Source organism: Helianthus annuus, chromosome 14 (assembly GCF_002127325.2).
Source record: "Helianthus annuus cultivar XRQ/B chromosome 14, HanXRQr2.0-SUNRISE, whole genome shotgun sequence".
In the NCBI taxonomy this organism is placed as follows: domain Eukaryota; kingdom Viridiplantae; phylum Streptophyta; class Magnoliopsida; order Asterales; family Asteraceae; genus Helianthus; species Helianthus annuus.
In genome coordinates, this window is record NC_035446.2 from 5,140,935 (window position 1) to 5,155,983 (window position 15,049).

Consider the following 15,049-nt stretch of genomic DNA (forward strand, 5'->3'; position numbering starts at 1 on the left):
TGTATGTGTAGCGTTATTGTGTTATTTACTTGACTATAGTGTCTTAATTGTGCAGGTTGCAAAGGACTTGGTATATTTTTTTACATAATTAGCATGATCATCATTTACTTTGTAAAAAACTATCTGGCCAATACGCGTTCTTTTTTGTGCCAGAAATCGCAATATTAATTCATTAAAACACCAGAATAAAAAGGTGTGTAAAACACAAACAGCTTACGATTGTAATCATACTTTACATAGTCAAACTACACCATAATCACAACTTTGCCAAAACGCTAACACATCATATAATCTATATTTCCCAAAATGTTTGTCTTTTAACAAAAAGTTTAACTTGTTCTGCTGTCCACTTACACTTCAGCTCCCAACCTTTCAGCAATCCGATTGATTGCATTCTCTTCCATTCTCAACCTATCATCCTCGTCCAAAAGTGCATATTCTTGTACTTCTTGTTCCACTTGTCCCCGTTCCGTGTTCACATCGCTTAGGAGCATTTTTGAGAGGTACTTCTTACGCAGATCCTCGATTTCGCGTGCTTGATCAGGCAAAACCAAGCCAGTAACGTCCCTCTCATTCGATAAACCACACATCCAATGTCCAACGTGTGTTCCTATTCAATACCAAACCACCAGAATTGTTCATATTTCGTGTACATTTATTTTAATTATTTTTTAATAAACAGAAATATAAACGCGATTACCATTGTAAGTTTCCATATGCCGCATAAGGAAAATACCACAGTCGATGCCATTGTAAAGTGTTTGCCATGGCAACTCTAGTCGAACTGGTTGTGTATTCCTTAGCTGTGCAGCGATTTTTGGATGCATCGGTCTTAGATACCGACAAAATGTACTTATCTGCAGTTTCAAATTATTGATGTTAACAAATTATTTTTTTTGTTACGGCAGCAGCTGTATAAATATAAACATTCACAAACATACCATCTTCTCCACATTTCCTTGGTATCTTTCTAAGCCTGCAGCACCTTCTATGTTGTCAATAATAAAGACATCTCTTGTTCTCAAGTTGAAAAACAGCAGATAGTAATGTTGCCCGGTCAACATAGGTATAAACACCATCTCAAAGTTGCCTTTAAATACTTTTGGTTCTGTTGAATCAAGCACAGCATTCATGTTGTTCGTAAATTCTGCTAATCGTCCATCTTCAGACAACGCGAAATCTTTTTCCAGCTGTGGTGTTTTTCAGGTAAACAAAAAAAGAAATTATGGTGTTAAGTTAAGAATTCTCAATCACATAATGTGTTATTTAAGTAATACACAAATAAACAATTGTGTTATTTACATAAACATGGTGTTAAGTTAATACATGGTGCTATTAACTATTATCGCATGATACGGTCTGTGTTCACTTAATAATCTGCAGAAATTAAACTTACCAGCATTCCTGCATTGCAGAATAATCTTGGGGATGTCCCCATCCTCCTCTTTTTTTCTTCATGGTTCAACAATGCGGCCCAGGCACTGATGACATTCACGTGCACAGTTACACCAGGCATCATCGATTCAAAAGGCCCCCTCATAACCGACACGTTACCGTTGTCGCTGAACAAAATATCCCTACAAACCGAAACACCATCGACACGAATGTATAATTCAATATATGTTCAAAACTTATAACATATAAGACACCACATAAATACGTTTTTAAGGTCCAATTTGGATTCTTACCATACGTTTCCTACTGCAGAAAATATACATCGAGCAAGTGTTTCTTCAGCCTTATCACGAGCGGTTCTCAACATAACAGGCTGATGCACGTACGGTGACCGCAGTGCCGCCGGAAGCTTGATTGTTTGTTTCGGCCTTGGCGATCTCTGACGCTGAACAGGCTCCGTTACTTCTTTACGTTTTTCATCCGTTGATGCATCGGCCAGTCTTGTTGACAAGTTCACCGTTTCAATTCCTGAAACGTTGAACTTTGTCTCTGGTGTTTTTTCACTTTGAACCCTTTCAACAACTTTGTCCAGTTCTGCGACAAACGAAGCCGTCATTGGTGAAAAGGGAGAAGTGTGTGGTGTTATATGATCTTTTTTTTTCTCGTTCGTAGGAGTTTTATATCCGTCTAATGATACACTACCTTTTTGCGGATCAACTGGTTCAACTTCCTCAGCAACATCATCCTTTTCTGCCTCAACGTTTTGATCTCCCTTTTCCACTTCATCTCCATCCTTTTTTTCCTCATCGTCAACGACAAGCAGCACTTTCATTAACTCCTTCCACTCCAATCCTTTCTGTTTCAGCAGATCACTATCCGGGAACATCAGACACGATTCTGTTATGGTGTTATTGATCTTGTGAACGCATATCTCAAATTCACTAAACAAGTTATCCAACAAATTGGCTCGAACCTGTACGAAACCCCGGTTTAAAGTGTTATCATTAGAAATAACATATACTTTCAAGTCTAGTACAAATCATAAGATGTTTACCAGCTCAAAATCGTCCTGAACTGATGTTCCTGATGCTGATGGAGTGTCACCATACTGAGAGACCATCAGAATGCGGACTTCGCCATCCGGACCTACAAATAATGCACATGTTTGGGTGTCAGTTTGTGACAGGAGGTAATCAGCACAGTGTCTGTATATACCCAAGTGCGCATCATCATCTTCGATCTCGATTCCCTTTTTCTGGCCTTGTTTTTGCTTCTTGAATTTTTTTCTAGCACACTCAACCCCTTCTGCTCGTTTGTGTTTTTTATCTTCCCTTGTCTTTGTCTTCTTATTTTGTTCAGTATGCATCCTTTCTATATCACATTCGAGATTGTCCAGAAGATCATCATCTACAAGTTCAATAATATTTGAACTGTGTGATGAAGGTATCTTCTTTAACACAATTCCATAAGCAATCTGCGACAATATTTTGCAATAAGTTCCCAGATTAAGTTTCAAAATAATTGTAAACCAGATAACAATATTGATGTTATTCAGTTATATAGTGTTATTAAGTAAAATAGGGTGTTATGCAGGTATATAGTGTTTTTAAACCATATGTGTTGTTATTTAGAAATATAAAGTGTTATTAAGTAAAATAAGGTGTTATACAGTTTTATAGTGTTATTAAACCATACGTGGTGTTATTTAGAAATATAAAGTTTTATTAAGTAAAATGTGGTGTTATTTAGAAATATAAAGTGTTATTAACTAACGATGTTTCACAATAATTTTTTAAAACTAAAAGTTAATTACTTACCGCAAGTAATAACATAGGCCCTCGAAAAGCATCATCGCCACCATGCCACGCTGTTTTCGTTCTTTTGAGACACGAGATCATGTACGCACACCAATTGAAGCTTTTGATATCCACGTCCGGCTGAATATTTGAAATGAATCGCACATTGACGGAGTTGTTCGTCGTGGTTTCTCCTAGGAGTGAGAAGTAAAGAATCAAGAAGTTCAGTACAAACAGTCTTCCATTATCAGACTGCCAATCCAATATGTATTTCATCAGCTGAACTGGCGACAAGCGGGTGATATCCATATGCTTAAACTGATCTCTGAACGCTTGGACAACAACATCCTTCCTTTTGCTCGCTTTCTTTTTTTCAGCAAGATCCGTTGGACCCATAGGCAGTCCGAAAACACTCCTAACAAGCTCCGACGATATGTTTACAGAGCGCCCACCGTCCACGTTTAAAATACCATTGTCTGGGTCGTAATTTATAACCAACCAGTTTGCCAAAGCAGTAGGCACACCTGTCACCTTATAACCAAATATCGACCCAAACCCAATTTCATCCACTTTCTGACGTTGTTCCTCATTTAGGCCGGATGCTAGTGTTATCAGATTGTCGATACCTACTTTTGGCCTGATCCGTGCACCCGTGAATGGCTTATATGGCTGTCTCACTTGTTGATGCATTCCACAAGACGTTCCTCTTTTGGCAGCCGATTTCCGTCGTTTACCCGGTGGTGGGGTGTCGACAAAATCGTCATCCGGGTCTCGCAGCCGATCTACAACAATTTTTAATATTTGTTTTAGTAAACAACTACTTCAAAATATTAACACTTCAACATAATACCTTTTTCTGATGTTATATTGACGGATGGGTGTACGACAAGTTGACTATCATTAACATCCTGGTCTGCAAACAAAAATCAATTTTTAATCCTTTCTTATAAGCAAACAACTTACAATTAAAACATCATTTTTTTTCAAAACGTACATTGTGTGTTTTTTATCGACGGCGGAACATCTTCTCTTGTTTTCGCATTTCCCACATCATTCATCCCATCATCACCATCTGTTTAATTCAAAGCGAACATCGTCAAAAACATCACTCAACAACTAACATAAACACATATGGCTACTGGGTAATCATACTTTGTTGTTTTTGATTTCTTTATAATTTAAACTACATTTGGATTACCTTTTTCGTCCTTATTTGACGTTTCTGAGTCACTACATACCAATGGTCTGTCAATCGTGTTTTTGAAACGTGATTTGTACATTTTGCCCCTAAGCCGATGGCTTGACCTGACTATAGAAATAATTAAAAACTATATTTAAAATACTGCATCACCTAATTCATATACATAATACCATTGTTGCAATGACCATAATAACACTCTTCTTATAGATCAGCATGATAAATAACACCCTTCATATGTAATCGTAGAGAAATAACACACTAAAGCTAAATCAGCATGTAAATTAACACATCCTAGATAAATAGCACCCTACATAACACCATAGTAGCAATGACACTCTATTAAATAACACCCTTCATATAAATCGGCAAGATAAATAACACCCCATATGAAATTGCAGTATAAATAACACCATACCTATTTATAACACCATTCAAAAAACACCTGATAAAAACTCCATAAAACACCAAATATAACTACACAACATGTTTATAACACCATTTAAGATTTATAACACCATTTTAGACAAACACCCTGACCAAATACCAAAAGTAAGCAAACTAAACACCCTAAACCTATATAACACCAAATAAAACTAAACATGAACTACATATAACACCATTTGAAAAAAAAAACCCCACCTTGGTGTTATAACACCATTACAGTGTTATAACACCATTATAACACCATTATTCAAATGAACACTAGTTTTAACACCATGATAAAAACACCATGAACAAATACCAAAACAAACCCAAACTAAAAACCTTAACTGATATAACACCAAGGTAACACCAAAATCAAAATAAAGATGAACTACATAACACCATTGAAATACGCCCTTATTCAATGAAACCCTAGTTTTAACACCATTCGACAATGAATCAGTACCTATTTTGGTCTTGATTAACATAAACTACCTTACATTATAAACAACACCATTAATCTTCAAAAGTATCAAAGAATACAGACGAACCTTTTTTAAGAGGTTGATTTCTTAATTTTTGGTAGTATAAGCCGCCGATTTGTAGTGTCTTCTACAGTTGAATGATCCATCTTCTTCTTCGTCCTTCGTTCCATTGTATCAGACGACGTCCTTCGCTTCTTTCGATTGTATACGATTTCGATTTTAGGGCTCATTGTATCTGCTTAATCTTATAATCTTTGGTGGGAAGAATCACCCTGTTTCTTCGAGCGTAAAAATCGTAATGGAGAGAGAAATCAGGTATAATAGATACGGTTATTGATTTGAAAGTATATGAAAGCCCTATTTTACCCCTATGAAATCAAATCAGTATTTAAAAAACACTATTTTAATTACAATATTGCCACTCTAATCTTAACCATTAGATCAATGATCTAATAGTTTATATTCTTTCCTATCTTTCTCACAAAAACTACCTTTTTTACAATAACCTTACCCTATATATATATATATATATATATATACTTTTACGGTGTTTTACAAAATCTATTTGGTTGTAAAAAAAGTTAATAATAATAATTCTAAGCTAACTATATTATATTATATTATATAATAAATAAAAAGTTAAACAGTTCCCCACCATTGAAAAAAAGATTATTGGATTTTATCATTTTTAACTATTGGGTATTTGCCGTTGACACCCCCAACTATCATTTTGACTTCCATCACTTCCAACTTAACACTTTGTGTGTTGTGTCACCCCATAGGTGAACATTTCTTAGTGTTTGACTAGTGTTATAGTGATATTAGGTTAACATTTTGTGAATTACTAATGACTACAGGTGCATCTGCTCCTAAAAAACAAAAGGGGAGCCAAAAAACCACTCAATCTGAGTGACAAAACACACAAAGTATTAAGTTGGGAGTGGTGGGAGCCGAAGTGATAGTTTGGAGTAACGGCAGCCAATACCTAATAGTTAATGGTAATAAAATCCAATAACCCTTAAAAAAAGCTAATATGTTGCCTTGTTTCAAGGTAGCAGTTTATCACGAAGTAAATTCCCAACTCGCGTACAACTCTTAGTCTTCTGCTAAGATCAACCTTGAACCAACTAGCAACTCGATTCTATGACTTAGAAAAAAGGGAACAAAGGGATACTTTGAAAGCTAGAGAACTTTGTGTACAAGGGAACTTTTGTTACCACTTTGGAGGTGATTCGCAAATGAGGCAATATCATCTATTTATACTTGTTGCCTAGTATTCTAGATCATTCATGATCTAGAGAATTCCAAGTATAGAATATTACAAATATCTATGATATCTATAAGGAACATTCTAGTAATTATGTCCTTAATATCTTGGATATTTTGATGGAATTCTCTAGGCCTTCCTTGATGTTTTTAGGGCTGGCCGAATTTTCTAAGCCAAAATCAGCGTTGAAATAAGTTTAGAAGCTTGTAGAATTTTCCAGAATCTCCGAGCAAGAGATTTGAAATTTAGCAGGCTATGACATTTTCCCTAACCTAATCCATCGATATCCTCGTGGAGCCTTCATGGTACTTCTTGATCTCTTCTCGGAACGGTCATAATGCATATTCAGTTTCCCAACTAGCTTCGTCATATAGCAAGTTCTTCCACTTAATTAAGTACTCTTTGTAACTGAGAAGTGTATGACATTGGATGGTTCAGCCGGATATGATCTCGGCAACCTCTCGATTAAATTTTGTCACAACTAATGTTGGTGCTCGTTTAGACACCTCACGATCTAAGTCTTCCATGTCGACATGATAAGGCCTGAACCAGGTGGTTCTTCAACTTGGGCGGAATTTGAAGTCGATATGAGACTTTGCCAACTCAAGCAATCACCAAGAATGGGCCTTCAAATTTTTCTTTACAAGTCCCTTATGTACACCCCTTAAGGACTTGAATTGTTGAGGCAAAAGTTTTACCATAAGTTGGCCCCCGACTTGAAATTCAACATGTCACCTCTTATTGTCCGCCATTTCTTTTTCTTTTTAGTCGTCTTATCCAAGGATGTTCGCGCCAAGTCTGCATGTTCATGCGTATCATTTAACATAAAAACCAAATATATAGAGAGAATAAAAGAAAACAAAGAAAACTAAGGTGAGTCGTGAACTCACACTAATAAATTCTAATAATAACATAGTCCAATATGTATAATATCAACCTTGATAAACTTAGGCTTTTGTTTGTGTAGATGTGGGACCAAATTTTGCTACGAGTGCGGAAAACAGTTATGTACCCATTGCCCATGGCAAAGGACTACATATATATTCGTAGGTATATTTGCAGAATTTGCAGTTTTTTATGGTTATAAGGCCATGTATAGTGATAACACCACATAACCCCTAATGGGGGTTATGTGACAAATGGCCAAACAAATTCAAGATAGGGGTTTTGTGGAGGGGGGGGGGTATATCACTAGTGTGTGTACCCATCATTACTCAATTTTCTTAATTTTTTTTATTTTTCATTTAGTCTCTATTTTTTTTACAAATAACATTTCATTACATTTAAAAACATTACAATAAAATATATTTAATACTACTCGTCTTCATCGTTGTTGTCGCCTTCTTCTTCGTGATTTCCGTCATCCAAAACCCTCATCTTCAAAGCCTCCAACTTCGAAATTTTATTCTTCTTCTTCGCCATCGCCATCGCGTCGAATGTGGCGAATGGCCAAGCATGCTCAACCAAATCCGCCTTTAACGCGTTATGTAATTCCTTTGAACGAATTTGATGAGATTTTAAGATTCTCTCCATCATTGTTGCTTGCATTCCTTCAACAAGATCGTATGGAAGATAGTTTTGGCATATTGCTTTCCCTTCGTCTTCTAAAATCATATTATGCATTATGATAGAAGCATACATCACCATTCTAATTTTTTCTTTATCCCATATACGACAAGGATTTCTAATAAAATGTCATCGTTGTTGAAGAACCCCAAAACACCTCTCGATGTCCTTTCGCGAAGACTCTTGCAATTTCTTAAAATATTGTCTTTTTATATCGAGCGTTTCAGAAAATGATATTCAAAAAATTGTTCGACCGCATGGCGAGGTCAACACACATGAGGTGATCAGGACGGACCAACTGTTATTCTTCAAGCGGTTGCTTCACATGACCTTTGGGTATGGTCGGCTTACTTTGGGGTTGCAGGGTCATGCAATGATTTAAACATTTTCGAGCAGTCTCCATTGGTAGAAGACTACATATCTGGTCGAGCTGCCAAAGCATCTTTTTATGCAAACGGGAATTACTACCTGCATGGATACTATTTATGCGATGAAATTTATCCGAAGGATTCAATTGTCGTAAATACGTTCAGGGACCTGTACAATAAAAAAAGAGCTCACTTTAAAAAGGTTGAAGAGTCTTCGCAGAAGGATATTGAGAGATGCTTTGGGGTTCTTCAACAACGGTGGCATTATTTGAGAAAAACTTGTCGTGCATAGAGCAAAGAAAAAATGAGAGATGCTATGTACGCTTATATAATAATGCATAATATGATTTTGGAAAACGAATGAAAAACAATATGCTAGAACTATGTATCGGAAGACGTTCAGGAGTATCCACAAGCAACAATGGAAGAAAGAGTGAAGAATGCACATGAATTGCGGTCTGAAGCGACACACAGTGAGTTAGCGCTTGATATGGCCGAACACGCGTTGTCGGTTTGTTATATTCCAAACGAGGGAGAGCAAGAGTCAGATGATGAAGAAGACGAAGATGACGAGAATGGCGAAAACGAAGACGAGAATTAAAAAAAATATTTTATTAGTTTTAAAAATTTTATGTGTATTTGTTTTATTATTTATATAATTTTTATTTAATTAATAGAATATTATTTGTTTTAAAAATAAAAAATTGGGTAATCATGGAAGTAACACGTGGAGTACAACGCCAAAGGATGGGACATTATCCCACTACGCCCATTTCTTCATAATGCCCCTTTGCTGACAAGAATGCCACGTGGCGGACAACGCCCAAGGGTGAGGCATTATTCACCTAAACCACTACCCATGGTCTAATGGAATTAAATTAAAAAAACCCATAAAAATGTTATTGGACAAATGGAGCGTGGAAACAAGTGATTTACCAAAAAAATTGAAGCGGGGTGTTGAAAAGAAACGCCAAAACCATTTTTTTTTTTTTTTTTTTTTTTTGAAAAAAAGCTCAAGGGATGGTTTTTGGACGTGAAAGGTCGTGGATTTTGAAAAAAAAAAAAAAAAGGCCCAAAAATTATACCAATTACGGTTGGTCTTAAAATGAACTCAAAAAGGAAACACAAAGTAAACATACAAATACTCAAAGGACCAAAAGTGTACACAACATCATCCAAAATTACAACAAAAACAAAAAATAGCTAAAACACCTCTTTTAGAGAGAGAAAACAAAAGATATCAACAAAACAAACAAGAAGATAGAGAGAGAAACGGAAACAGAAACCGGCCATGGGTAAAGCAGGCGGAGGCAACGGCGGAGCTACGGCGGCGAACAAGAAGAAGAAGAAAGGCCGGCCATCTCTTCTAGATCTCCAAAAACGAGCTCTCGAACAACAACAACAGCAACAATTGCACCGGAGATCCAGTCGCCGGAACCCTAGCTCCACCTCCGATGACGACGACGATGAACGGAAGGAGAAGAAAGTGAAGCTCGTTGTTCGTTTGCCTCAATCGTCTGATTTGATTAGATCTTCTTCTGTTAATTCGGCTTCTTGTGGCTCTGATTCCAATGCTGATGTGGATAATCGGAAACCTAAATCTGGATCTGGAACTATTGTTGCTGATCATCAGGTGAAATTGACGAAATTCAAAACTTAGGGTTCATATTATTAAAATTAGGGTTTTTTTGTGAGTTTGTTGATGAATTGGTTGTTTATAGTTTGAAATTGGGGAAATTGAGGGAAAAAGGGGAATTAAGAGCATAAAAAATATCGAAGATTTTAAAAATAGCAAAATTGATATCATTCTATATTTATTTAATTTTAAAACAAATTAGGGTTTTTGTGAGTTTGTTAATGAATTCGTTGTTAGTGGTTTGAAATAGGGGAAATTTGAGGGAAAAGTGGAATTTAGAGGATAAGAAGTATCAGAAATTATTTAAAAATAGGAGATTTGAGGGGAAAGGAAATATCTTTATTTATATCTTTGAAAATTTATTTGGATTTTCGCGGGTACTTCAACAGCTTTTTTTCTTTGTTGCGAGACCAGGTCACAGTTTTGTTTTTAGTGAACATATTCATATCTACAAAACCTGTAATTATATAGATACATGTGTTGATATATAAGATGCACTTATATTGAGTTATTTATTTACATATAAGGCTTTACTTTTGTTTCTTTGTTAGTATCCTGTTCTTTACTTAAATTCTGCTATTATATTAATATTTGTTGATTTATTGTTCTTTGTAATTCTATCTGACAATATATTATATATATAAAAGTATATGTATATGTGTATATGTGTATGTATGAGTGTGCATACTCTGACTTAAAGGAACATTCACCTACCATCATGTCTCTGGGGAAAAGCTCAAATTTGTCTTTTTTTAATATCTATAATAATAATAATTGTTATTCACTTATTCTTTCACTTCATGAATCTTGTATATGTGTTCTGTTAAATTATGCTTCTTTACTGTAACGATTGGTGATGGATTTGTGTTTGTAGGGTGAAAAGGTTATGAAAGCGATGGACTCTCTACATGGTCTTAATCATAAGCCCTTTTGTTATATTCTTGAATACGAGACCATTTTACGGGGTTTTTGTTTACTAATGTTTGAATTTAATTTCTGTGCAGGGTCACCATTGGAGTCTGGACCCACAACACCCCTGCCAGATAGAAAGATATTGTTGTTCATTCTTGATAGGCTTCAAAAGTGAGTCTTTTTTTTTGTTTTTGCTTTTACTGTTTCTTGATTTAGAGAGCTTTATTTATGATTATTTACTGTTTTAAACTGTTCTGCAGGAAGGATACTCATGCCGTTTTCTCTGAACCTGTTGATCCGAATGAGGTGCGTTGTTTCGATAGTTTCCAAGTGTCATACATTGTTTTTGTTTTAGTTAACTTATATATGAAGAGGTTTGTTTGTATGCAGCTCCCTGATTACCATGATATTATTAAGCACCCTATGGATTTTGGTACTGTTAGGAGCAAACTTGATGGGGGACTTTACTCAAATTTGGAAGACTTGGAGGTGCGTAATGTGTGTTGGTTTGTTTTGCTTCAATTGTTGAATGTTTGTGTATATGTTTCTCTTGTTCAGTATGATGTGGTTGTTTTTACGATAAATGGGTCTAATTGTATGCTCATTAATAGAAATTGTCGTATGATGACTCTATACGATAGATACTGCAAGATCTTGTTTTTTCTTTTTCTAAATGGCATAACATAAATGTTGGGTTCTTGCGTAACCTTTTAAATTTGGCATGTTGATTCTACACTATCTATTTCTTGCAATATTGCGTGCACACGCAGCCACGCTCTTATCTTTACATATATGTATGTATACATTGCTATTGCTAGGCATTTGTATATTTTAATTAATCTGCGTATTTATTCTTGATATTTTTTTTTGTGTTTGCAGTCGGATGTGTATTTGATTTGCTCCAATGCAATGCAGTATAATTCATCTGATACTGTCTACTTCCGGCAGGTAGGGTTCACTTTGTTTACAACTTGATACATATAATAATAGGAGTTGTAAAATGCCATTTTCGTCCCTTAGGTTTGGTCAGTTTTGCAACTTTTGTCCAAAGGTTTGTTTTTCTGCATCTGGATCCAAAAGGTTTGAAATCTTGCCATTTTTATCCGGCTCCTTAACTCCATCCATTTTCTCAGTTAAGTCAGGGGTATTTCTGTCTTTTTAGTTCCATTAAAGGGCAATTTGGTGTAACGGATTCGGTCAGGGGTATTTTAAATGCTTGTATATAAAGTGAGAGAAAGACCGAATTGCCTTTTAAGTTACAAAAAAGATGAAAATACCCTTGAGTTAACGAAGAAAAATGGATGGAGTTAACGGGCCGAATGAAAATGGCAAGATTTTAAACCTTTTGGATCCAGATGCAGAAAAACAAACCTTTGGATGAAAGTCACAAAACTGGCCAAACCTCAGGGACGAAAATGACATTTTATACTACTAATAATAATTCAATTATATCTTCTTCTAAACTTATCCTATTATTTATTCTCTTAGGCGAGGTCTATACAAGAGTTGGCAAAACGGGACTTTGAAAATCTGAGGCTAGAGGGCGAAGATGGTGAATTACAACCAAAAGTGGTGAAAAGAGGCCGGCCACCTGGCAAGCTGGTAAAGAAGACACCTGGCAGGCCTCCGTTGGACCGTGTTGGTCCTGAGTCTACCTCAGGTGCCACCCTGGCAACCCCTGAAGACAATACCAACGACTCGACTCCTTACAATTTAAGAAAAGCACCACCCATGCTTTATAGATTTCAAGCTGATGGTTTACTTGGCTCACACCGTTCTCGCAATGGTGAACATTATTCAGAATTTATGTCTGATTGGAATGAAGAATTTCCAGGTTATTTTCTACGTTTATTTAAGTGTAAAGTACACGGATGGTCCCTGTGGTTAACAAAAAATTTGGATATAGTCTCTAGCTTTTTAAAGTACATGGATAGTCCCTGTGGTTTGCATTTTGTAACACATTCAGTCCCTAACTTTTGCCAAAAATACATAGATGGTCCTTGTGGTATGCAGTTATGTACTTTGTAACACATTTAGTCACTAAACGTTGGGGACTAAATGCGTTACAAAATGCAAACAACAGGGACCATCCGTGTACTTTTGACGAAAGTTAGGGACTAAATATGTTACAAAGTGCAAACCATAGGGAGCATCGTGTACTTTTGAAAAACTAGGGACTAAATTCAAAATTTTGGTTAACCACAGGGACCATCTGTGTACTTTACTCTTTATTTAATTTTCTTACCACTTCATACTTTGTATGGTCTTGTGTTGTTTTTGTTGATTGCAACAATCATGCGCTACAATGTTGGCTTCGGTTTCAATTTTATGTTTCTTATTGAATATTCTAATTCTTCAGAACGCATTCGGAAAGCCGACATGAAGTATGGGAATAAGAATCTTATTATTGACGAGACAAGACGTGACACCTACAAGCAGTTTCATCCTTCAGCTTATGCTTACGAGTCTTCTCTTTTATCCAACTTTGGTGGTGAAAGGAAGCAGTTAATGCCGGTATGTTTAGATGGAACATAATCACGTAACATTACATAATCACTTAACTTTATAGCTTGTAAAATATATATATTTTTTTTAAATTAAGAAAACTATAGCAATAGCCTACTCGAATTAAAGAGAATGAAACGCTCGTTGATACGATATACTTTTTTTAAAATATAATATCTTATGAAAAAGTTATAGCTGTTTGAAAATCGGGGGTGAAGTAGGTCACACGATGAAAAGACCATAATACCCTTCCCCTTAAATTAAAAAGGACGTGTCGCGCCGAGGTTGTCCCCTACTTATTATATGATATATTAATTATTCTTTGTTCTCAATTCAGGTGGGGTTACATGCGGAGCATGGGTATGCTAGAAGTCTAGCTCGTTTTGCTGCAAATCTCGGGCCCGTTGTGTGGAAAATTGCTTCAAAGAAAATAGAAAAAGCGTTGCCACCTGGCACAAAGTTTGGTCCAGGAGTAGTGGGTGAAGACCCTTCTCCGCCCTCAACGTTTATCCCACCTGGAAACCCGAGACCCATACCCGGTTTGGTGCCAGACGGTTTTTCAAACAGACCTCAAACTCCAACCACTTCAGGACAAAATCCTTCCACCTCAAACCACCCGAAAGTCGAGATGATCGAGCACGATTCCGGCATTAGAATGGGCTTGTCGTCTAACCATGTTAGAAACGGTTTCAATAGCGGTTTTGGGAGTATGACAGTGGAACAAGAGAGAGTAGGTGAAGCGGGTGGTGGACCCGCGTAGCCTACTTTTCGGCAGCAGGTATCGTCCGTCCGTCATCAACCCCTAGCCCGTTTGTGGTTTAACCCGATTTAAAATTGCAGCTTGAATTTCTAAACTGATATTTGTTGTGTTTGGCAGTCTAATGACAGTAATGGAGATGATATTTGACTGATGGATCGCCAATGTACGACATTCAAAGCATAATGTACAAGCGGTTGAAGCCAGCAGCAGGAGGAGGTAATTCTATAGGGTAGGAATGATTCTGTACAGATGAAAACATAACTATCTTTGTAACATTGGACTGGTAATTAATCAGATAATCAAGATTATGATGACAAACCTGGATTAGAAATAAGAAAAAGAAAGAGGGGTTATTTTGGGTTGTAAATTTAATTATATTATTTGGAGAAAACAAACAGTTTATTTAGTAGTAGTTTTGAGTTATTATTGTTTTAGCTTTAAATGTATACGTTGATCAAGTTGAATGTTGTACTTAAAATCTTTAGATGTAATTGTTAATTGGATATGCCATTTGAACTGAGATTTTGTATTTTTATTATGTTACTAGCAAAATCGCAGATCTCTATATTTGGTATATGGTTACAAGTTTTGCCCTTTATCTTTATCCAACTTTTCAGGCGGTGTCCTTTTTAATGAATGTTGATAGGCGGTGTCATTTACTAGGTATTTTGTTGCAAGTTTAGTCCTTTACACCCAACCCAGTTAAAAAACCCTGTTAATTGTAGACAGACGGTG

The 15,049-nt window shown here is 36.1% G+C and overlaps 2 protein-coding genes across 4 annotated transcripts; one reads left to right on the plus strand and one right to left on the minus strand.

Moving 5' to 3' along the window:
• Nucleotides 1–178: 178 nt before the first annotated feature.
• LOC110907962 lies at nucleotides 179–5,710 on the minus strand. 3 transcript variants are annotated; one of them, XM_022152877.2, is made up of 12 exons: nucleotides 5,367–5,710; nucleotides 4,390–4,500; nucleotides 4,186–4,263; nucleotides 4,042–4,104; nucleotides 3,213–3,973; nucleotides 2,611–2,869; nucleotides 2,450–2,541; nucleotides 1,689–2,368; nucleotides 1,397–1,577; nucleotides 942–1,190; nucleotides 701–857; nucleotides 179–610 (listed from the first exon to the last, which is right to left on the minus strand). In XM_022152877.2, the coding sequence occupies exons 2-12, from the start codon at nucleotides 4,469–4,471 to the stop codon at nucleotides 351–353; spliced, it is 2,862 nt and encodes a 953-aa protein (XP_022008569.1). In that variant the 5' UTR covers nucleotides 4,472–4,500; nucleotides 5,367–5,710; the 3' UTR covers nucleotides 179–350. The 3 variants fall into 3 exon arrangements, with proteins under 3 accessions (XP_022008569.1, XP_035838644.1, XP_035838643.1); XM_035982751.1 differs by having other exon boundaries at nucleotides 1,689–1,989; nucleotides 2,098–2,368; nucleotides 2,450–2,869; nucleotides 5,367–5,709; XM_035982750.1 differs by having other exon boundaries at nucleotides 2,450–2,869.
• Nucleotides 5,711–9,699: 3,989 nt separating this feature from the next.
• Nucleotides 9,700–14,824, plus strand: LOC110907961. The gene is made up of 10 exons (XM_022152876.2): nucleotides 9,700–10,134; nucleotides 11,012–11,048; nucleotides 11,142–11,220; nucleotides 11,310–11,355; nucleotides 11,440–11,538; nucleotides 11,929–11,997; nucleotides 12,538–12,883; nucleotides 13,409–13,563; nucleotides 13,892–14,332; nucleotides 14,432–14,824. Exons 1-9 carry the CDS (start codon nucleotides 9,793–9,795, stop codon nucleotides 14,312–14,314), a joined length of 1,596 nt encoding a protein of 531 aa, XP_022008568.1. The 5' UTR covers nucleotides 9,700–9,792; the 3' UTR covers nucleotides 14,315–14,332; nucleotides 14,432–14,824.
• Nucleotides 14,825–15,049: the final 225 nt, after the last annotated feature.

Excerpts from the sequence above, each read along its gene's own strand:
- LOC110907962 (XM_035982750.1), bottom strand. The coding sequence starts at position 4,471 with ATGTACAAATCACGTTTCAAAAACACGATTGACAGACCATTGGTATGT. Across the intron at positions 3,974-4,041 it reads CAATATAACATCAGAAAAAG|ATCGGCTGCGAGACCCGGAT; the intron begins GTATTATGTTGA and ends AAATTGTTGTAG. Across the intron at positions 858-941 it reads AAGGAAATGTGGAGAAGATG|ATAAGTACATTTTGTCGGTA; the intron begins GTATGTTTGTGA and ends TTGAAACTGCAG.
- LOC110907961 (XM_022152876.2), top strand. The coding sequence starts at position 9,793 with ATGGGTAAAGCAGGCGGAGGCAACGGCGGAGCTACGGCGGCGAACAAG. Across the intron at positions 11,049-11,141 it reads AGCGATGGACTCTCTACATG|GGTCACCATTGGAGTCTGGA; the intron begins GTCTTAATCATA and ends ATTTCTGTGCAG. Across the intron at positions 12,884-13,408 it reads TTGGAATGAAGAATTTCCAG|AACGCATTCGGAAAGCCGAC; the intron begins GTTATTTTCTAC and ends CTAATTCTTCAG.